The 23403-nt window shown below is 41.9% G+C and overlaps 1 protein-coding gene across 2 annotated transcripts in view; it reads left to right on the forward strand.

The window, feature by feature from the left end:
* The first annotated feature begins 591 nt into the window (after positions 1-591).
* Positions 592-23403, forward strand: part of cpne5b (copine Vb) — a 125902-nt gene continuing 103090 nt past the window's right edge. For both annotated transcript variants that reach the window (XM_086198904.1, XM_086198906.1), the window contains exon 1: positions 592-1120. In XM_086198904.1, coding sequence (XP_086055030.1) covers positions 1002-1120 — 119 coding nt within the window. In that variant the 5' untranslated portion in view covers positions 592-1001. The remainder of the gene's footprint in view (positions 1121-23403) is intronic.

Consider the following 23403-nt stretch of genomic DNA (forward strand, 5'->3'; position numbering starts at 1 on the left):
ACATCAAGAGAGGACGAGGCTGATTGATACTCTAAATTGACCGTAGGTGTGACTGTGAGTGTGAATGGTTGTCTGTCTCTATGTGTTGGTCCTGTGATGGACTGGTGACCTGTCCAGGGTGAACCCCACCTCTTGCCCGAATGCTGCTGGGATAGACTCCAGCGCCCCCCCCCCCCCCTTGACAGGAGAAGCAAAAGAAATGGATGGATGGATGGATGGATGGATGTTCCTCAACAACAGCGACGAGGCCCCCTGAAGATATTTTGAGGTCAGTCCAATTTAGTTGCATTTGAGCAGGTAAAATCCACCAATAAGAACCTTTAATGATCAGGAGAAAGTGTAAACTTTGCGTTTACTGTTTTCTTTACACGTCAGCACCACGACAGATCTCACGAGAATCTCTCATCACATTTTTCCTGCCACACCTCGAATGAAGTCTTAAAAATCAAAATGCTTCTGTGCGTGATTCAGTTACTGGTGCTCTCTCTCTCTCTCTCTCTCTCTCTCTCTCTCTCTCTCTCTCTCTCTCTCTCTCTCTGGCTGGCAGGCAGCAGCAGCACCCGGGCATCAGCAGGGCTGCTCGCACTTGAGAGTAATTCCGTGTGGGAGGAGGACGGGTGGGTTTGAGTGTATCAAGTGTTTTCTCCTCACACGCTCCGCTCTGCGCTCAGACTGAAGACAAAGCGCATGAGAGGGAGCAGTCAACCTCTCCATGTGATCTACAGCCGATCCTTCAAGGCGCAACACAGATCTCACTCTCCTATTTTCAACTCACGGTGCATGGACAGATAACCTATGCGAATCTGCCTCTGCGGGTGTCCTCCAACTTTGTGCCCCCCAAATAAAGCGTGAACATTTGTGAAGTGGCTGCCTCACCCGGTAGGACCGGAGGCCATTTGGTCTCTGATCTGGTCTCTGGAGTCACCGGAGACCCGACGCGCTCCATCGGGGCCAGGTTGTGCGCTTCTCGAATCAGACCGGAGCCACCCCGCGCTCTAGCGATGGAGATGATGGAGAGAGACGTTATGGACAAGCTGGAGGACATGTCATCGGTGTACGACTTCGACCCGATCACCGGCAACATCCCCGCCACCAAAGTGGAAATCACCGTCTCCTGCAGGTGAGTTGCAGCGTCCGCAGAGGAAGAGGAGCGCTGAAAAGTTGGGACGGCGACCCACCCATGTGGTTCTGCTCGGATTGTGTGTGATTGTGTAAGAGTGTGATCGAGGTAGTCTCAAGGTTAAAACAAAAACAAAAACAAAACAAAACAAAAAACAAACTTAAAGCTAATTTGTTTGAGCAGGTTTGGGGGGGGGGGGGGGGGGGGGACAGAGCTGCAGAATTGGGGTGGGGACGCCAGCAAATGAAGTTATCAGAGAAACCTCTCCACCATGGGTCTGGAAAAACACACTCATCATTTGCAGATATTGACTGTTGTTTAATTGATTAAAAATAATCTAAATTTAAAAAAAAGCCACACATCTGAAGAGTTTTAATTAATTCCTGCATTCAGGCGATGTTAGATTTCAAAGGGGAAAAATATCTATAGGGTTTTATGAAGCAGAGCAAATAAATGATGAGATTCTTGAGGTTGAAGGTATTGCAAGGATGCATATTTGTGCTCAAGGCTCTTGAACATTGAAACATTCTGTAGGCTACCACCGCACTGGCTGCTCTCAGCACCAGCCGACCTCCTACATTCTTTAAAGTACTGGTTTGTTAACCACTCAAAGGTTTACAGCACATTCACACAGGGTTTTGTCCCTGGCCTCTTTCTTAACCTTAGGTTTGTTTTTTGTTTTTAAATTTTCTGAGGAAGAAGAAGAAGAAGAAGAAGAAGAAAAATATTGACTGTTGAGAAAGTATTTTAGAACAAAAAATAAATAAATCTGCCAAGCATACCTCCCAGCAGCGCCTTCCTCTGTGAGAATTAACCGTCACTCCTTTCCCATTAGGAAAGGTCTAAAAGTCAAGGCTTTCAGCACCCTTACACACACACACACACACACACACACACACACACACACACACACACACACACACACACACACACACACACACACACTGGTCTTTGATGCTGGGTTTTAGGTTGATGAGCCATCCAAGCAGAGTGAGTTTGAGCTATAACAAGCTGTGTGTGCATTATTGATGGCTTCTCTGATGTTCACAGAAGCTTGCTGCCACATCTCAGCTCTGAGTAAAAAAAAAAAAAAAACAACAAAAAAAAAACCCACAGCAAGAAATGAGTGTTTCAACTGATCGTATGAATGGAGAACAGTGTTGTGTAGGAAATGGGTGGGAGAAGGTGGAGAATCAGCTTTGGGATTGAATATTTTTTCTCCCATCGTTTGTGAGGTGATTGGGATTACATGCTATGGTGATGCACAGTTAAGCACCATTCAGCTACATGATGGGTCCTATTCTGACAAAGCTCCTAATGGTTTCTCTTTGAGTGAGTGTGTGTGTGTGTGTGTATGTGTGTGCGTGCGTGCGTGCGTGCGTGCGCGTGTGTGTGTGTGTGCAGGAATATAGTCATGCTACTAGAGAGAGGAGTTTGGGAAGAAGAAATCAGTAATCGAAAGAGGAGGGTCGATGCTTCCCCTCCTGCCTCACTGCTGCTTTGTGTGTATCTGTGTGGGTGAGAGAGAGAGAGAGAGAGAGAGAGAGAGATACAGAGAGAGAGAGCAAGAGAAAGGCTGAGAGTTTATCCTAGAAAAGCTTAAAAAAATCATAGATATTATTACAGTTACAGGATACAGTTTATATCTATCATCACTTACTTAAAATAATTGACAAAATCATTTTTTTGACAATGGCGGCACGGTGGTGCAGTGGTCAGCACTGTCACCTCACAGCAAGAAGGTTCCAGGTTTGAACCCCAGCTCCAGCAGAGGATCTTTCTGTGTGGAGTCTCCATGTTCTCCCTGTTCCTGTGTGGTTCTCTCTGGTACTCCAGCTTCCTCCCACAGTCCAAAGACATCAAGAGAGGACGAGGCTGATTGATTCTCTAAATTGACTGTAGGTGTGACTGTGAGTGTGAATGGTTGTCTGTCTCTATGTGTTGGTCCTGTGATGGACTGGCGACCTGTCCAGGGTGAACCCCGCCTCTCACCTGAAGGCTGCTGGGATAGACTCCAGCCCCCCTGTGACCCTTAACAGGATAAGAGGAAGAAAATGTTTGGATTTTTTGACATTTTTTTTGCTTAAATCAACTCCTTATGGTATTTGTCTCCAGTTTTTTTGTGTTTCTGAAAAACTTGAAAAAGGACTGGAAAGGAATATTTTAAGAAGGCGATGATATGTAACCTACCTAAACCAAGCTTCTGCTTTTGATCGCGCACAAGCGCCACTGACTCCTGTCAACTGCCATAATCAAGGTTTAATAGTAGGCCACTGTACCAGGCGCTACTAGCAGAGTTAATTACCACTCCATCAGTCACAACTCAAAGACTTCTACTAACATTTCGAGGTGTCGTACCCTTTTACATCCTTTGTGGAGATGCTGGCTCGTCTTTGCTATTCTTCCTCTTTTGTGCACAAGCATGATGGGACCTGCAACCCCGATGATCGCTGTTCCCCTCTGGGTTAATACCCCTTATTGAAGGATTCACACTCCCTAGCTTTTGACAACATATTATTAGCTGGTCCAATGACAAACACAGATAAGTGGGTGGGAAATGAATGGGTGGAGGGTGGGGGTGGGGGGTAGCGGGAATCCTTCTATGATGATTCCCACTACCCCCCATTTGGTGGCAGGAAGTTAAAAACTGTGTCTCATTCAAAATGTTGTCTGCTTTGAAGTTTGGTTTGGTGCCAATGCAGGAAGTCATGTGACGCTCCAACGGTGCTGAGGGATTGTTAAAGTTTTCAGCAAAGAAAATGGTGTAAAAAAAGAGAAGGTTCTCATGGTTCTGTGTGGTGAAGGTAAGTTGCTCGAGAAGTTGGGCTAGGAATCACTTTGGCTACATAGAGCATACTTGCATCAAGCTAAGGATGCCGGTTTGCTCGTATTGATGAGGGCGTGCCAAAGGTGTGAAAGATCACTAGTATTGGAGGGCAATGATCAGTTTAGACCCTTGGAAAGAGGAAGACCAGCATGCCTGGAGGAAGACCCAGAAAGAGTCGATGTGTGCCTGAAGTAAACCCGTTGATTCCTCTTATCCTCAGTTGAAGACATCACATTACATTATCCTCCACAACCTACACCTAGTGGATTTAGGTGGTTTTCAACTCTCTCGGTATGTGTGTGTGTGTGTGTGTGTGTGTGTGTGTGTGTGTGTGTGTGTGTGTGTGTGTGTGTGTGTGTGTGTGTGTGTGTGTGTGATGTTTGTGTGTGCAAATGCAGTTCTGGAATCACGCAGTTATATCCACATCTCTTGCTGTGCTTGATCTGTCATTTCCAGCATGTTTGTTTTACAGGGGAGCTTCAGTTGAGTCCGAAATACCAAACCAGTGAAACATTTTGACAATTTAGCACAAAGTCCAACCTGTTGTTTTGTTTTAACGTGGTGTTTACACCCCCTCAGGGTCTGTCAGTCAGTGGTTTGGTTCCTGGGGGGGGGGGGGGAATAAAGAGAGGAGAGGCACAAGTAGCATGAGGAAAGGAGAGCAGAGGTGCAAAAAAGCTCACACATAGCCCTCTGTTGTTTAATGCTTTATACTCACCAACATGTTCCAGCTGCACCGTCGAGGTACCCAGCAGTCATTCCAACACTGTGTGTGTGTGTGTGTGTGTGTGTGTGTGTGTGTGTGTGTGTCTCACAGCCAATCACCATTTCCCAGTCTTTTCAGTCTGGCTGATGTATCACAGTTGTTCCTATACAACCTACATAGTAGCTCCAGGGCTGAGATGTTGAGAAGTTTCCAGCTGTTTTTCTGCAACAAAACCACGTTTACGACAAGACTTCTTTATTTTAACCCAAACGAAAAATTTTCCAGAACCCTTACGGTACCAATGTAAGGTATGCTAACAATGCAGGTTTTTGCAACATTGTACCGTACGTTAGAGGTGCCTACCAAGGAGTTGGTCAGCTCAAAGAAACGAGCCTACAAGTATACGTTGTAGTAATGTACGCATGAATTACTCAGAATCTGAAAATACACAAGGTATAGGGTGGGGGAGCAGGGGAGAGGTGAATTAACATAACAGTAATATTAATCATATTAATATTGATAAATTATTTGTTTTATTTTGAAAGTAAGACCACTGTACTGGAGGTGACTTTGTAGGCAACGGATCAGGCTCAGGCCAAGACAGACACTTTACTGTTACTGTCGACACGAGACTGAACGGTCTCAGCTGGACAGACTTAAACACCATGTTGTCAGAACTATCTTCAAATGCTGTGTCTTCCACTGAGAATTAACTGAATGTTTTGCTTGCTTTTACTCCCGCAGGGTTTTGTTAAGGCTCACTAACTCCTTGAGTTGCAAAACTTTTGAAAGAGTGTGCTAAAAAAATCAGATTACTGACAGATAATAATCTCTAACTAGACTTGAATGGAAGAATATATGGAGGTGTATGAGAAATGTCTGTGAATATAGCTTTTGTCTCTCAAGGAGCTCGAGGGGGATAAAAACGAGGAGTCTGGAAGAGTGAGGCGTGACTGTCAGCTGGGATCAAAGGTCACATCGACAGAATGCAGGACAGAGCCAATTAAAGCATGAATAGATTGTCCTTTTCTTGAGAGTGACATCTCATCCCAACTCCTCAGCGAGGTGAAGATTGATCTGGTAGCTGATGAATCTGGTTGTAATTGGGAGTTTGTGCTGGTAATCGGTTTAATTAAGACAGTAGACCGGGCTCCTGTTGTTAACGCATGGCTCCTGAGCAGTGGGGATGTAGAATCACTCAGTTTGCTTCCTGAGTGCAGGCGTTGCATGTGTTACTTTGATTAAATTCCTTTGCTAAATGTCTGGATGCCTGTATTTGCATACACGTTTGAATTTTGAGAACCGTGGTTCAAGCCTCTGATAGGTGCTTTTATGAATCTGGGACAGATATGAAAGCATCTCACACAGTGTGGAAAAGCCCCAGGGAGATCCAAAGCCCAGGCTTATCAGCGCTCTAGTTCCTCTTGCTCTTTGGCACCATATATCTCCAGGTTGGAAGACTTCTAGTGCAAATATATCCTGCATCAAAACCCTTATTGAAGCTAATTAGCCGAATGAAAAACAGTGGCTGAGAAGTGAGCTCAGCTTTGCGAAGCAGGACATAATCATCTTACAGACAAAGCCCCTGCACCAGAAGTTAGATCAACCCATTTTTGTGCTCCTCTCTTTGGCTTAGACTTGCTTTATTGTCATTCAACAAACACACCAGCGGTGCGCATATCAAACGAAATGTCGTCGCTATTGGCTCATAGGGTCGACACATAAATATATCTAAAAATACACACGATGCAATATTCACAGCATATAAAGAGCTGGAATGACACAAATGGTTAAAAATACAAAAGGAGAAGAATCTCTCTTGACATGCAGTACGTGTGATGATGTGTCCAACAATGCCTGCTCTCACAGCCTGATTGTAGCTCTGAGGGAAAATCAGCTGTTGGCGAGAGTTAGAGGTACAACGAATGTGGAAAAAAATAAATGACGAGGTGTCAGAAAACAAAGACAGGCAGAGATATATCTTGGGCTTTTTATTGCACAATAATTAATGAAGAGAGAAGTGAATTCCTTAGCAAATGCAAACCAGAGATGGCTAGAGAGTAAGAACCTCCGGACAGAGTGACTTTTCACTTTATTTTGTTTCCAGTGGAGGTTTATGTGATGCAACACTTTAAATGACAGGAATGAGGAATAGGCAAGCACGGTGGTGCAGTGGTCAGCACTGTCGCCTCACAGCAAGAAGGTTCCAGGTTCAAGCCCTGACTCCAGGACGGGATCTTTCTGTGTAGAGTCTGCATGTTCTCCCTGTTCCTGTGTGGGTTCTCTCTGGTACTCCAGCTTCCTCCCACAGTCCAAAGACATCAAGAGAGGACGAGGCTGATTGATACTCTAAATTGACCGTAGGTGTGACTGTGAGTGTGAATGGTTGTCTGTCTCTATGTGTTGGTCCTGTGATGGACTGGTGACCTGTCCAGGGTGAACCCTGCCTCTCACCTGAAGGCTGCTGGGATAGGCTCCAGCCCCCCGCGACCCTTAACAGGATAAGTGGTAGAAAATAAATGGATGGAAACAGGAATAATGATCTTTCAAAATAAATGCGGAGGCAAAGCTGAAAAGTGAAAAAAGTTACTTCACCAAAGCCAGACAAGAATGCATGTATAGTTAATGAAGCATTGAAAGAAATTTTGGCTGAAATATTACAAGAGAAGGTGAACCAATATTCCATTAGCATCACTGAAGGGACAACAATGATGTTAAAGCACACCCTTGACAGCGATACTTCCATCATCATTAGCAAAATAAGAGACAGTATGACGATATCTATGTAAGACAATCTAGTTGAAGTAGAAGGACGTTGTGTTCAGCCAGCTTGTGCTCATGTTTTCTCGAGGTAATTTCACAAACTGAATAAATATCAAGTGTTACTGCAACTAAACTGCTCTGAATGTGCAATCATGCTTGCTTGGAAGATATCTGCTAAAAAAAAACAAAACATGTCTTCTTACAGACAGATTTTGCAACTCGTCCTTAAGCTTTAGATATATTTTAAATTGTAGTTCCTGTTCACTGGCTCAGCTCCTGTGTTTATAGTTGGATGGTGAGGAAACGATCTAAATATACTGTCAACTTCATTATCATCACCTTCTGAAAATAAACGTCATTTTTGGACAGTTTTTTTTTCCTCGAATCAACTCTTTATGTTTTGTATGCAGGTTTTTGTGTGTTTTCTGAAAAACATATTATATACTGTATATAAAAATCCGAACAAGTAATGTGTTGGGTCAGTCTGTTTATAGCACCAGATTGCACAGTATCCCAAGTCCTACAACATGAGGATCGCAGAAATGACATAACAGTGACTTCCAGTCAGTGGTGGGGTTTTTATCATGACGCGCAGTCATTTTTTTTATTATAAGTCTGAATATTCCTTCAAAGGATGGGAGAAAAGTTTGTCTTAGAACTTTAATAACATGTTATAGTTCCCTTGCCCTACAACAGAGGGCGCACTTAAACTCCAATCAGCAGAGCTGAACATAGAGAGAATTCGGCCAACTCAAATCATGAGCGCCATGTTTGCTACCAACGCCAGATGATTCCACAATGTAACTATATGGGGCAGATATGCCATGTTGATATAAACCGCTTATCTTCACCATTGCTAAGCCTATAAATGTCATTGTCAACATCTGTCATTATGCCTAAGCCCTCACTTAAATAACCCAGCATGTACTTACCTTAAATATCTTAAATGAGCCTGCATTGTAGCCCAATCACTCCATTAATCACAAAGCTGTTTAACTTCTCCTTAGTCTCCTGTGGGTGGCACAGTGGTGCAGTGGTCAGCTCTGTCGCCTCGCAGCAAGAAGGTTCCAGGTTCAAGTCCTGGCTCCATCAGAGGATCTTTCTGTGTGGAGTCTCCATGTTCTCCCTGTTCCTGTGTGGGTTCTCTCTGGTACTCCAGCTTCCTCCCACAGTCCAAAGACATCAAGAGAGGACGAGGCTGATTGATACTCTAAATTGACCGTAGGTGTGACTGTGAGTGTGAATGGTTGTCTGTCTCTATGTGTTGGTCCTGTGATGGACTGGTGACCTGTCCAGGGTGAACCCTGCCTCTCGCCCAAAGGCTGCTGGGATAGGCTCCAGCCCCCCCGCGACCCTTATCAGGATAAGAGGAAGAAAATGGATGGATGGATGGATGGATAATCTCCTGTGTTCACCCATCCCAGAAAAAAGGTTGAAATTACTTTAAGAAATTATAATGACTCAGACATAGTTAAAATTAACCCAGTCTTAGTCATACTGTTACTTATTGTTAGTGGTATCATTATTAACTTGCTTAAACCCTTTTCAAGACGATATGTGATTACAAACATATGGACGTGGGCTCATCCTCCCAAGAAAACCACAAAGTTGTATCTAGTAGATGATAACTAGCTCACTAGCATAAGGCTAGCATAAGGCTATCGTAAGTCTCTGTAATCTTCATACATGTGACGGGATGCACTGGATATCTGTGTGTGTGTGTTGGGGGGGGTGTGTGTTGGGGGTATTCAAATCTATTCGACTGTATTACAACTCATTCGAATTTCGTTCAACTTATTTATTGTAAGGCGGAAGTTAGATAGCCCCAGGTCTCTCTCTCTCTTCGTCCCCTCCCTCTCTCCTTCTCTCGCTCTCTCTCTCTCTCTCTCTCACACACACACACACACACACACACCTCATTCACGCTTTACATTTTCACAGCAACAATCATTAACCTTAAGATTTTCTTTGGGCTCCACTGATCCGGCTCCTATTTCCTTTATTTACAGTCTTATTACTGAGATGAAGTGGTGGAGGGGTCCAGACACTCGCACACTTGCAGGACCGAAGCTCCTCCAGCTTCTCTGGCATGTCTTACACCATCTTCTCCAGCGCCATCACACAGCAATTGCAGCTCACATCTTTCATGACCTAAGATGTATTTTGTGCTTTTCCTTTCAACCCTCCAGATGGCGAGTAGACAGCTGTATGATCACAAGTTTGTGTGTGTGCGTGTGTGTGTGTGTGTGTGTGTGTGTGGGTACTATGGCAAGACAGTTGACATGGGATAAAACTAAAGCACTGAAGCCCAGAGGTATTAAATATGAATCAGAGTAGATTTCTCTGTTTTTGCTGCAAAGACTGTATGGCGGTGCATCTGTTTTGAGCTGTGGACATACAGGGACATGAAAACACATCTTCTGACCTGAATTATTTCCTGAACAGACTTGATGTCGTCCACTTTAAACAGCTGGAAATACAGAATCATATGAATTTCATAGCAATTCACTATCCTTTCATTGCTATGAAGGTTCTTTGCCCCCTCTATTCACTGGTGGAAGGGTTATGACAAATGCTTTCATAAAATCAATATCGCTGGCTGCTGACGAGCTAAAACGAATTTGAATGTGTCAATGTCAAGAGCTTCTATGTGCGTCAAGAAATCAAAGTGTTCCTTTAAGCTTCGTAAGTCACAGCGGTGTTAAGTTTGATCCTTAACAGGCTTGTCTTTTGTTTTTATCACCGTGATACTATAGAGATGCTAGTATTTATCCCTCACCCTACACCCCACAATCCCCTCCAGGCCTGACAGGAGCGCTGTTTAGCTGTCAGTGTCTTCACACAGCTATAACAAGGTCTGTCAGTTGAGAATTAACTGTCTCTGTCTTGTCCCCTACTAATTCTCGAACTGAACTCGTATCTTAAGCATGTGCGAGAGACTCTCCTTGTATACAAACAAGTCCGGGCGAGGCTTTCGCGCGCAACGACTGAGCACAAGTGATGTTAAGTCCAAAGAAGGAAGGGCAGCACTCAGCGCCAGTGTTAATGATGGCTCACGGTCATGCTGGCTTTGGTTTCCAAGAGGCTGAAACAGGCCTTTGATCTGTGCTGTCTGGCTGACTTACAAGAGCAGAGGAGTCATGGGAAGACAAAGTCAAGTTTACTGGTAAAGGGCACTGGAAATGGCTAATCTCCCAACACTAAATAAGATCACTTTCTCTCTCAGTCTCAGTGCTATAAAATACTGTGACCAGTAAACATGTTTGGGGATAGAACCTATGGCCTCCATGTGGAGCAGAGTGCTATGTGAATGTCTTTGCTGTGATGCACAAGCGGCTGAATTGTTTGCGAATGGCAGCATAGTTAGAGGAAAATAAATATGCCATGCAACTAATTTGAAATTTTTCTTGGGGGGGGGGGGGTGATTTTCAAAAACCCTGTTCCAATCAGAATTTTTTTTTACACCCTTGAAATTCAAGTACATAATTCAAATTATCATCAGAAAAAAATGTAATGAATCAATTTTGAATGCTTGGAATATTTTGGGAAAATGTCCAAGGTTACAGAATAAGGTTTGTCACGGTATGAAGGCAGGACCAAAAAGCTGTAGAAGGCAGATGGTGAAGATGCATTGACCACAAAATAAAACAACTAAAATAATCCAAAAATATCCCCTAAACCGAAGAAACTAAAACCACTGGTAAAATGATGGAGGCATGGTGAGGCATGTGATGAGAAACTGCTTCTCTGAAAGTTCCTTAAGGCCATTTAGAAGCTTTATTCTTCCGTCTGCTCACAGGTTGGGACTCTATTCCGATGTTATAGTTTATGTTCAAGCTATTTTAAGTTTGCTGTAGTGCGTCTTGTACAGGCACTACTGGTCTTCAATGAGATTTAGGTCAGCATTCACTGCTGCTCAGTTCCCATCTTTTCCTTTTCTATCATTCTTCAGAGCTCTTGGCTGAGTACTTTGGGTTGTTGACCTACTGAAACGCTCTCAGATCTGGTTTTCTAACACAACATTCTGCTCTTAGATGCTTTGATAATAAATGCGTTTGGTTCTCAGACTGAATGTTCTTCCCCTAATAGCCTCATTTCATTGCATGCAAACAAACCACCACCTTCTGTTGGATGTTGGATTTTGGGGCCGATGAGCAGTCAACTAAAAATATATCACTTGTTTCTTATGCATTGTTATTTTGGATCCCCAAAACGGATTCCTGTCATTATGGTGTATACTTTTTAAATTATTATTGGATTCCATGACTTGTTTGTCCTTGATTAGCATCGGTCAGCCAGTGTTTTATTTTTTATTTTTATTTATTTTTATCTGCAGTTAAGACACAAACCAAGAAGAAAAATAAGTGTTATATATAGCTTGCAGCAAACAGAAGCTCTTAGGAGAAAACAGTGTGGTTGACGGTTGGAGGTGAATTTAGATACCAACATTTTTGAATAACAAAGACAAAGTCCCTAATGCTAAATTTACACCATTAACATTATCATTGTTCTTCTTGAGACTAGATGCAGGAAAGAAAAAGATAGGTTCAAAATAAAACATGCATCTTTGCCTCTGTCCTACAATAAATCGGTGTCATTATTTCACTTGAAATAAAAAAAAAGGGTCGCTGGTTCGATTCTCACTATCCTTGAGCAAGATACTGAACCCCTAATTGCTCCTGATGGCCCTGTAGGGTGAACCCCGCCTCTCGCCCAGTGTCAGCTGGGATTGGCTCCAGCCCCTCTCTGTGGGATAAATGGTATAAAAATAGAAAATGGACGCTGCACAAGAACATTCCAAATTTCTGGTTGTGCCTGGTTGATGGTTTTTAAAGAGACGATTTATTTTTTGAGACTTTGGTCAAGATAATTTTTTTTCTGTTGGTGCCATAAATGGATCCTGCAGATATCCCATGATGCTCTTGGCTGAGCGGCTTCCCCTGGAGGCTGAACGCCGGAGGATTTGCCGTCGCCTTTGACCTTTTGTTAACTTGAGAGATAGAAGAGTCTTTAAGCTGTGTGATTTTCAGCCATTGTAGCGAGACAGAAGAATCTGTCTTCAGCATATGTGATGGAGCACTGGGAGCTTAATAGCTCTCCATCAGAGCTATTGAGGAAGGTGAGTCACAGCTGAGGATGGCTGCCATCACCTCTCAGTTAGAAAGACGAGGCTTTGTCCTCCCCTCTTGGACCACACCCACACACGTGTTGCATCTTAATGGAACGGTCAAGGCTAAAGCTTATTCTTCTTCTCACTGAGCTCCAGATAATAAATTCAATAGTATTTGAACATTTTCCTGACAACAATTCAATCAATTTAGTGGTGGATAAAATGTGAAAGTATTTCTTCAGGTAATGTGCCAGTATTTCTCCCTGCTGAGCAGAATCACAGTGCACCACATGGTCCCCGAGCTTTTTACCATGTTGATAGGATTCGGTGAGCTGCAGGAATACTGGACATCATCAGAGCAGCTATGGCTATTTTGTAGCAGCAGAGGATGAGTGCAATTAATGTGAGATGACAACTGTACCCGTGACACCTTTTTAAAGCTTATGTCTGACACCAATGATTATTTTGGTCCGAGAAAATGTTTACATTTAAGGCTTGTAAAGGCTGTTATGTTTCTGTCTCTATTTAGCCAGCCTCTTGTTGTGAGTGATGCATGATTGAGTTCACTCCTCCGAGTGAGATGTGAGATTGTTGTCTATTCTGAGCCTGTGGTGCTATTTCAGCTTTGGCTCTGTACGCCACCCCACCCCCCCCCTCACCCACCCCCAACCCCCCAGTGCAGGGCGGGATGCTTGGGCAAGACGGTCCTGTGTGATACAGCAAAGCTGGAGATGTGTGAAAAGTGTGTGGGTGAGATGACTGGATGTGATTATGGAGCGACCAGCGTCCTGAGGGAAAACAGATAATGGATGAGTGAAAAAGTGTGTGTGTGTGTGTGTGTGTGTGTGTGTGACTGCATTCATAAGGATGTAATTGCATTTATGGTGGCTTAGGACAGTTCTTGTTGCGGATTATATGAATTCAAATAAATGACTGTAAATAAAGCTGTCAGATCTGAAAACAATTTACTTCCCTGGTCGTGGTATTACTGTAATCCTAGTACTTTCTAATGCTGAGCAGAGAATTTGTTGGAAACTCATTTGTTTTTTTTCTCAACTCACCTAGTTTAATTTTTGAATGCAAATTTACTTTGTGAAGATATTCTTGCTAACAGATGGGAAGCCTGGGTTTGTTTTCTGTTATTTGTCAGCAGAAAGCATCTAAACTTTTTTTCCACCTACGAAATTAAAGAAGGATATTATCTATACGACTACAACATGCCAAAGACACAAAAGACAACAAAGAGTAGAAGGAAAACGGCAGTGTTTACTGATTGGCCACAGGAATATAAAATACCAGTTTCTGTGAGAGTATTGGGGTTGGTTCGGACGGCGGTCGTGTAGATGAACCTTCGTGTATCTGTGATGCAACCAAACATGTCGGTGAAACAGGCTGCTGATTTAGATGTAAAGACACGAACTGCAGCCTCAACAGGACTTTCTCATCTTCAGCGTGTTTGTTGACACATTGTCTCAGCCACTTGTGGAACCACGGTGACTTCCACGGATTGTGCCATCATGTGACCAGCGATCAGTTGGTCCGAGACGGTGTCCTGTAGAATGTGATGCTTTGGTCCAAACCTGAGGATGATTCACATCTGCGTAAATCAGTTGCGCTGTGGGGGAAAACAAACTCCGCTCAATAAGCAGCACATGCCAAAAATAAAATTCAAAAGAAAAAAAGCCAGTTAACTCAATATTACCCAAGACTGGTGCATGTTGTGAGTGACAGTAAATGACTTGGTGACTGTGCAGGGCTCATTATGTGTGAGTGCTTGCAGAGGGAAGACGTCTGACAATGAGATTTTCCTTCTACAGTGACCCAATTCACTGATTGTTTCAAGTTACACATTTTGCACTGACCTACTTTAAAGCCGCTTCCCAGTGTTTCTCTCAGGATATTATTTTTACAGTGTCACTTCCGTTTTTGCTTTCATCTTCAAATCATACCCCAGACTTTTCGAGCAGAAATAAAAAAATGTAAATTCTTTGCACTTTTTAAAATCACTTTATTTAGATGAAGAGGCAGAACACGTTCAGTGCTGTTTTACAGCAGCATAATAGTTGATTTACAGTGTGTAACAGTATTTTTTTTTAACGTGATACACAGTATTATGCAGCTCTCTTGCTAAATGATCAATGAAGCACCGTTTGCCAGGGTCTAAACTATACAATATGCACCGCTGCCTGTTACCTGACCTCTGCTGAGCTGCCAGTAGCACAGTCCTCACTGTTGGGAATTTTGTGATGATCCTGAGCTTCCGCGCCGGGCTGTAAGCTCACTGTCTGTCTGGCACACTGAGTTGGAAACTCCCCAGAGGAAGTCCTGGCCTGAATAATTCAGCAGCTGGTGGGAAGAATGATCCTGCTTGCTTCTGCCATCAATTTGACACTAAAGCAATGGCAGCACGACAATTTGGAATCATAAACTGACGCTATGAATACGCTTTATTTTTTAAAATAGCTACGGCTAAGACGGATGACAGAACATAGTTTGTGGACACATACAGTATATCACTATCGCTAGCATTTATCAAAGCATGAAATATTGTTATTTGCCTAATAAGCCAGCCAATCAATAACAATCCAAATGATAAGACTGGGATACGATGACACTCCTATGTAATGAAAAAATTCCTCTCTTTTTTTCTGGATTGCTTCACCTTCCCTTCCCATCTGTCCGCCTCCTCTTATGTTGCCTTTCACATCCATTTTCCAACTCCTTCCTTCTCTCCCTCTGTTCTCTCTCTCTCTCTTTTTATCTTCTTCTTCCCTCCCCATTGTTTCCAACTCCTCCCTGCCTCTGTCATTTACTGTTACCATGCATACTGTCTTTTTCATTTCGTCTCACCAGCACAGTCTTTTTCATTCAAGAGGCGTGAGGATAGCCTTCTTATTGCAATCCATCCTAGCATAATGTCCTTGAGGAAAACACTCTCGCCTGTTTCTGTTTTTCTTCGGTAACAAGCTGTCATTGCTTCATGAATTCCTCATATCACTGTGAAAGTTTCATCCTTGTACTTATTCTTTTTTTTTTTTAAACAAGAATTAATTTGGAAAGTGTCTGTAAGCCCAGAAGTGGGAAAACAACAGTCATGCTAGCAGCTCTGAGTACTTGAGATAAATGCTCATATCAGCACAGTAACATGCAGTAATAAAGTAATAACAGTAATAAAGATGGAAATACCATGAGTTTTGCAGATATTTGACAATAAATCAAAGCACCAAATTGAATTTTGATGGCCCAGATGATGGTGTAAGAAAAAGAGAGAGCCAAATCCAATTAAAAAATATTGATGCAGTGGGACCCTAAATGTGAATACTAAAATTCATACAATCCATCCAACAATTGCTAAGATATTTGAATAGAAGAAGAAATTTAATGTTATGCTGATGGTGGCCCTGGAGGGAAAGTCAAGGATCATCAGTGTTGGATTACTCAGTCTGGGATCCACTCAAATTTGCACCACATTGTGCTGCAATCCATCAAGTAGATGCTGAGCTACATCGCAGCATATCAGGGAATGTTGACCTGCTGCTGCTGCTGCTGCTGCTGGAGGAGGATTATTATTCACGCTCGCGCTCACCCATGTACCTACAGCACCTGGAGTTGTGCCTGTGAGCAAGCGAGAGGTCAAGCACAGAGCTTCATGAACGCAGTATAGATTTACGCTACACCCACAAACTGTCCTCCGTTCACTGCAAAGATGCGACCCCGCGGTGAACCTTTCACCCTCAGTGAAACAGCCAGCATCTCCTTTTTTCTTGGATGTAAATTTTCAGGGAATACTGTGTTGACAGGAAAGAAATGTGTGCTGTACAGTAGTCGTGTCGACTACAGGCTTTAAAGGGGAGGTCTTAAAGCCGGTCCCACAAGTTCTCGCACCCTAATTCAATTTCCATACAAAAAATTGAAAAAAAAAGACTCAATAATGATAGATAAAGATCACTTCAGGAGGTACTGCATATTAGTCATAGCAGACAACCCCTCATCACCATCGTCAAAGTTATATTTGGATGGGGATGAGTAGAAGTGTGTCCTAGGAAAGAAAAGACATTTGGAAAGCTAACGTCACGTTTCAGCATTCATTCTACTGTCTCTGTCAAAAGCTGCTGCGATGGAATGTTTAAAGTGGATTGTTCTATTTTAAATTTGAAGGATAACTCCGGCATTTTACTCCCTCTGCCCAATCTTCTGTGTGTTTGGCTGAAAATTGATGATAGGGATCAAAATTACGATTGGCGACCGTATAACCACTACACCTATCACGCGAGGCAGCTGCATCAAAGCCCACCCACTAAAAGAGACTCTTTTTGCTACCGACAAGCTCAGATTTTTAGTATTATTACTTTTACTATTACTTTAGATTATGGCTGGTTTTTTTTTTGTTTTCCCGCCATAATTTCCTCTCTCACCTTTGAAAAACTTCCAGCCAAAAAGTTCAGTGATAAGAAATAATGTAGCGACAACGTAGAGGGTAAAACAATAATCTCTGGGTTGGTGTTTTGTTCCCCATGGCAGCTCTGAAATACCATAAAGAACTCTGAGAACACTTAAGTAAGAAGATCGTTAGATAAATGCAGCCCATTTAAAATTTTATCAGTGAGTTCCAAACCTGAGTTCCCAAAGTTTTACTTTACAGCCTGTGGCAGGGAATTTATGCTGACTTGTACTCTGTTCCAATTCAAAAAACTCTCACCAGCTCAATTGCAATCCCTCTTCAACAACAAGCGCAGACCCCAAGATATTCATTACCTCTCTCACTACTTGCACTCTCAGAGCAGAGCAGTTAAGCTTCATAGACACAGGAAGAAACTAGGAGGAATGAGGTGATGAGATACTTCGGAATGTGAATTGCGTGTATAGAGAAGATGAGCAAATCTCAACTTGAAGCGGCGCGATAGGTGCGACTATGGGAGTAGAGAATCATACTGACCAGTAGATGAGTTCCCTATATGGAGCCTGTACAGGTATACTAGATAAGAGCCTGGAGCGGCGATTAGCTAAACCCTATGTGTGTGTGTGTGTGTGTGTGTGTATTGCAGCGTTAGTGTTGGAGAACTGGGGAACTTCCCATTGGTTAAAATGATGGATCCGTCTAATTACTGTGTCAGTTCATGTCAGATCTTTCAGGGGCTTGTGTCTTGTTCTTGTGTATTTCTGATCTATTCTCAGAAGACTTCGTTTCTCTCCATTTTCAACTCTTGCACACACACACACACACACACACATTCTGTGACACATTTTCTCCTCTCTCCTTTTCTTGTACTGATGTGTGATTCTGTCTTACATTTCTGCTCTCCTCATTTCATTATTCCCCTTGTGCAGACACCCTGAATCCTGCCCCACCTGCCTCTGTGCATCTCACATCTTTTCATAGCCTCATTTACATGGGGGAAGTTGTGTTTCAGGAAGTTAGTCTGAAACCCCTTTAGTATTGCCAATAGATTACATAATGCAAATGTGGCGATGTACTTTAAATATTTTATATCATAGCAGTAATTACCATGATCCCCCAGTGAAAAGTTTATATTTGTTCTAAGGAAATGCAAACTCTGCTTATTCCCACCTAATTGAAAAAGTCTTTTTTTTTTTTTTTTAAAAAATCATCTTGCTAAAATGTTCAGTTTGTACTCCGACCTCAAATTATGAGTCATTCCCCTCACACTGAGAGTACCGCTTTGAGGAGGCCTGTCAGATATTAGAGTGATAACAGTTTATACTAGCAGGGACCTTCTGATGCTCAGGCTTCTAGATAGCAAATCTTTACACGATAGAGGAAGATAGCAAGAAATATTTTCTCAGTGCTGCATCAGACAATCAACCAGAATTAAATATATTTAACATCACACACCCATGAATCGGTGTTAGTTGTCGTGAGAATGTTAGAGGAGACCAATCCCTCTGTGTGGTACAGTAAATAAACATGTTCAATATTTTTTCTAAGACTTAATATTGAAGTTGATTAACCTGTCTCGTGGCGTCCCCTTTCACAGGTCCATCTTTCATGGACTGAGTATTGTAAAATAAGATGGTTTTCTCACCAGCTGTTGCTGCTCTTACCCTGGTGTCATAAAGCAGTGCTCCTGTCGCCTAGCAACCTTGACAGCTGCAGTTGAATTTTAGGAATCAACTGGTAAAATTGGAGACAGAAATTTCAATGTTATTTACTGTGAAAGTTTATCCAGATCCAGCCACATCACTGGAGGCTTCAGCCCGAACCAAATTTAGTCACAAACAGATGTATTATTAATCACGTTGAAGTCAAAAGAATGCAAGGACCTGCAGACAACCCATCAAATCAATACAATCTATCCATTTATTTAATGATGCATTTTAAAGACGACCTTCCAGACCACAATTTTAAGACTGTCAACACTGGTTTGAATTTTCTTGTATTAATTTGAAAAGTGCAACACATCCCTGAGTTGCTGAACATTCATAATTTCTTCTTTTGACAAAATATTTTTTTTGGGTGAGGTTTACTTCCGTATTTAGGGCAGGACCATTGTTGACTCGGGGCTGCTGCTTTTGAAGGCGTATGCTGAGGGAGCTGCACTTGACACGGGGTAATAAAAGAATTGCTTTGATGAGGTTTTGTTTCAGCAGATCTAGTTTGGAATACACTCAGGTGCTGCCGCTGCTGCTGCTGCTAGCAGGGCGTTTGAAGTTCTCTGTTAATGCAGGCTTTTGTTGTGCGTTTGTTCCTTTTCCTGGTTGAGTGGTTTTACCTCCATGTCTTTGCATGTTGTGTATGTGGGTGAATATATATATTTTGTTCTGCATGTTGTGAAGATAGTGAGGTGTTTTTTTTTTTTTTTTTTTGTAAAATGGCATCAGCAAAAATGTACTAATAAACTATTGTATTTATCCAATAGCACAGGTGGTCTCTTTCTCTCAGCTGCACGGTAACGTTTTGCCGTCTTCAAAATCTTTGTTTTAAACGCTTTGTGTGGCACACAGGACAAACTATTGTACTGAAAAATCACGTAATGCACCCCCCCCCCCGTGCTATTTATCAAATCTGATCGATGACCGCGTACATGCTAAGCATTCTCACACACACAGAATAAACTGGTTACCATTTTAGCCTGAGTTCTCATCCGCCATCAAACACAATGATTCAATCATCCATTTATGTTTAACATGTAAAACTGAACAGTAATTATCTTTCCAGGCTGCAATTATGCACTTGTCATCAAGTGAGCTGATATGAAATTGGTTTTATGTAAGGTTTAGAGTGCAGGTTTTTAAAAAAGTACTTGTTAGAATTCAGAAGATTTGAATTATTTAATGTCGCCAACAGCTTTTAACTCTTCAGTGGCAGCAACCAAAAAGGAAAAGCCCCCTCAGGGGAGTAAGTGTGATGATGTTCCTTTTCTTTGTCACATTTTTTGCATCACTTGCTAATGGCTGTGAAGCAAGTGGCTGATTTTAGAATATGTAAAAGATTCATTTTACAAATCAAGAGGCCACGCTGTTTATTTAATGATAGGAAACACTATTTTTACGAATATTTGCAACATATTTCATAGCTCGATATTCCATTATTAGTTCCTAAGTTAACGGCATACTCTGGTTGTATTTTTCCCAATTTGACCTTTTTCCATTTTTTTTTTCTCTTTGAAACATATGGGATGTACTTATTTGTTGAATGTTAGTGGCATTCTTTGGACAGGTATAAAGGTTATGTTGAATATGCTGTACTCATGGAAAATCTTTAGTCGGGCTTTTCAGTGGGACCTTTCAACCCGATGTGTAAATGCAGGAGTTCTGACAAGAAAAGGGGGGAACCATGCCAGCAAACGTAAGTCTTTCTGACAAGCATGGAAACAGGAGTATTCATTCTCCTTAGACATGTAAACAGCTTAATTAGAATGGTGCTATTTTCAGATGAAGGGCAAAAGACTGAATACTGGAAAATCGAGTCAGTGATACAGAAAATATTCTAAAACGAAGCTGGTAATTGAGAGAAGGACAACATTTGCACGACTAGACACTTACTGCAATCGGATGCTCTCAAGGTCCGCATGCTTCAAGTTAGGTTAGTCTCTTATTACACCACCAAAGGACCAAACTTTGAACTCATTCACAAGATTCCAGAGCAGTATACATCACCATGGCAACAAGCTGTTCCTCTCTCATGGATAAAAAAAAAGTGCATTTACATTATTGGATCCAAGTTGGAAAAAAAACCTCAGCAATTATCTGTGTGGAAAAAATAACATTTTTAGAGGACCTTGTGGGCCAAACTGCAATTGACGTGAAGCACCCTTCCTGCCTCAAGCACCGGAGAGGCAATGTAATCCCTGGAGAAACAGGAGTGTGTGCTGTGCAGCTTCCTTTCCTGCCTGCTGTATTTGATTAGAGATACTCCACTGAATGTTGCATATTCTGGTCATCTTCACACCACAGACTATAAAAGAAAGCTTCTGTTGTAATTAAAGCAGGCAGATTTCATACAGAAGCTATTCAGTTGGCCTGAAAGCGACTGTGACCATGGAGAAATAAAACTGTTCGTCAAGAGTCGAAAGCTTCGACTTAATTATGTCACGCTTGCGGCGATGAAACCGGTTCTCACACATGTAAGGTGTTTTACTTGACTTGAATCCATGACCCGTAGATGGCCGCTCCTCAAAATGTGTACGCCGAACTTTGTAAAGTGTGAATGTAATTTGAGGCTGTGAAAGCGATAGAAGAGAGGCCATCAGAAGGGTAGTACACAGCAAGGAGGTAAGCGTGTACTGGGCAAGACAGGGAGAAAAACGCTGGTGGAAGACGTGTTATTTCATGTTGGACCACAGCAGAATACTGTGACTGAAAGAAGCAAAGAGAGGCTGGAAAGTGATGCAATACTAACATAACTGGATGTGAGCCTGCAAACATGAAACATCTGCTGTGAACGTTACTGCTGTTCTGGTGGGCAAAGTGGCCAAAAACCCAACTCGTGCCCAACCTTTCACAATGTTTCACATCAGTTTACAATGCAGATGGTGCTTTTGTGGTCACACTTTGTCAAACTGGGAACGAACAAATGACGTTTCTTATGGTTAAATACAGTTTCTTTCTTTTTTACTAATTTTACTACAAATTTGTTTCTTTGTCAGCAATAAGCAGAGTATACTTAAGGCACAAGGACACAGATTTAAACACAAAATTGATAGCCAGAAACATAACAAAGTGTAAATGATATGTAAATAAAATGCACTAAATCTAGAATTGTCAAAGGGTTAACAAAGATCCTAAACATTACAAAACAACAACAACAACAAGTTTATGTAGTTATGTGTTAGCAAATGACAGTAAATGAATGTGTGATATAATGAATGGTTGTGGGAACTTAAGCCTTCAAATGAGTGGCACCGCCATCACATCCCACATAATAATAATAATAATATCAATAATAATAATAATAATAATACGTATTTGTATAGCACCATTCATACAAAAACTTCAGCTCAAAATTTAATTTAAATCAAAAATAAACAGACATAATTGAGGACTCAAAAGCAGTTACAATTAAATATTAAGAGTAAAATACATAAAACACATAGAATATAAAGTCCATTAAAGGGAGTGCAGCAGAGAGTGAGAACAAAGCAAGGTTAAGGCTGAAGTTTAGAAAGTACAGAAATCTGTTTGAAGCTTCCTTTTAAAAATATCTACTTATCTGGATCCTCCCTGATTTGTGTTCCACAGTTTTGGGGTGTCATTTACAAAGCTGCCTCACCCATATGAGATAAACATAAAATGTTTTCAATGGAAAAACATCCAATTCCCTTCCCTGTTCTCTATTCAAATTTTTTTCAACTAAATGTCTCAACGGCCGCAAGTGGCTGTGTAGAAGCTGGTTAATTGGCAAATATTCAATCAGCCTCATGAAGACATACAGACGGGTGGGTGGGTTCCCTCTTGTCAGGGGAAACAGGACCTGAATGCAGACGGCAGCCACGGGGAGTTCAACAAAAAGGTTTTTATTTCACAAGAAAAGGCGAAGTACAACTCAGGGAGGTTCAAAGTTCAACGGAAGGGAAAAAACAAAGTATCAACAAAAGGGGTCAACAGGCCTGAGACCTGGAGGGATACAAAATACAAACAAGACCAAGTTCTAAACGAGACTGGAAACAAAAACTTACCGGGCAACACGGAGGAGCAAGGAACAAGACGAGAATGACCAGGATGAGGATCGTGACAGAAAGAGCAACGGCAAAAGCAACAGCGAGAATGAAACAACCACAAACAATGAACCGAAACGACACAACAAGTAACAAAAAGGTTGATTACACAGAGACACAGGCGGTGCAATAATCACAGGTGAGACACGAGGTAATCATGGGAGGGAGCACAGGAAGACAGGACACTAACTACAAAATAAAACAGGAACTCAAGACAAGGATCATGACGCCTCTGTGAAAATGTCAATTATTTATGTGTCACGTTAGGCACCAAAATTTCAACAAGTATTCATCAGTTTCTTCCTCAGGAAAATTGAAATTTTAACATATTTGAATACAGGAATTAAAAAAATAGAACTGATGAAACGTTCGGGGGACTCTCACATATCGTCTATTTGAACAGAATAATTCAAATAGAGTGTGGAGCAATCCAGCCTTCCAGAGAAAGTGGTACTTGAACACCGATCAAGGTGAAGTTTCATATATACTGTAAGTGCAAAAGTAGGCAGCAGACTCAAAAGGGTGATAAAAGTCTTCTTAACATACAAACATGGACATTTTTGATGATAAAACCTGATTTTCAGTGTGACAAAACCAAAATGTTTCAGCATCCAGAACATAATCGAGACAGAGCAGCCTGCAACACTAGAACCTAGCGCTTCCACTCCTCCTTCCTATAGAGACAGAAAAGAGCAGAGCTAA

Source organism: Aulostomus chinensis, chromosome 3, assembly GCF_037954235.1.
Source record: "Aulostomus chinensis isolate RoL2024-O1b breed Wild chromosome 3, RoL_Achi_v1.0, whole genome shotgun sequence".
Taxonomy (NCBI): Eukaryota; Metazoa; Chordata; class Actinopteri; order Syngnathiformes; family Aulostomidae; genus Aulostomus; species Aulostomus chinensis.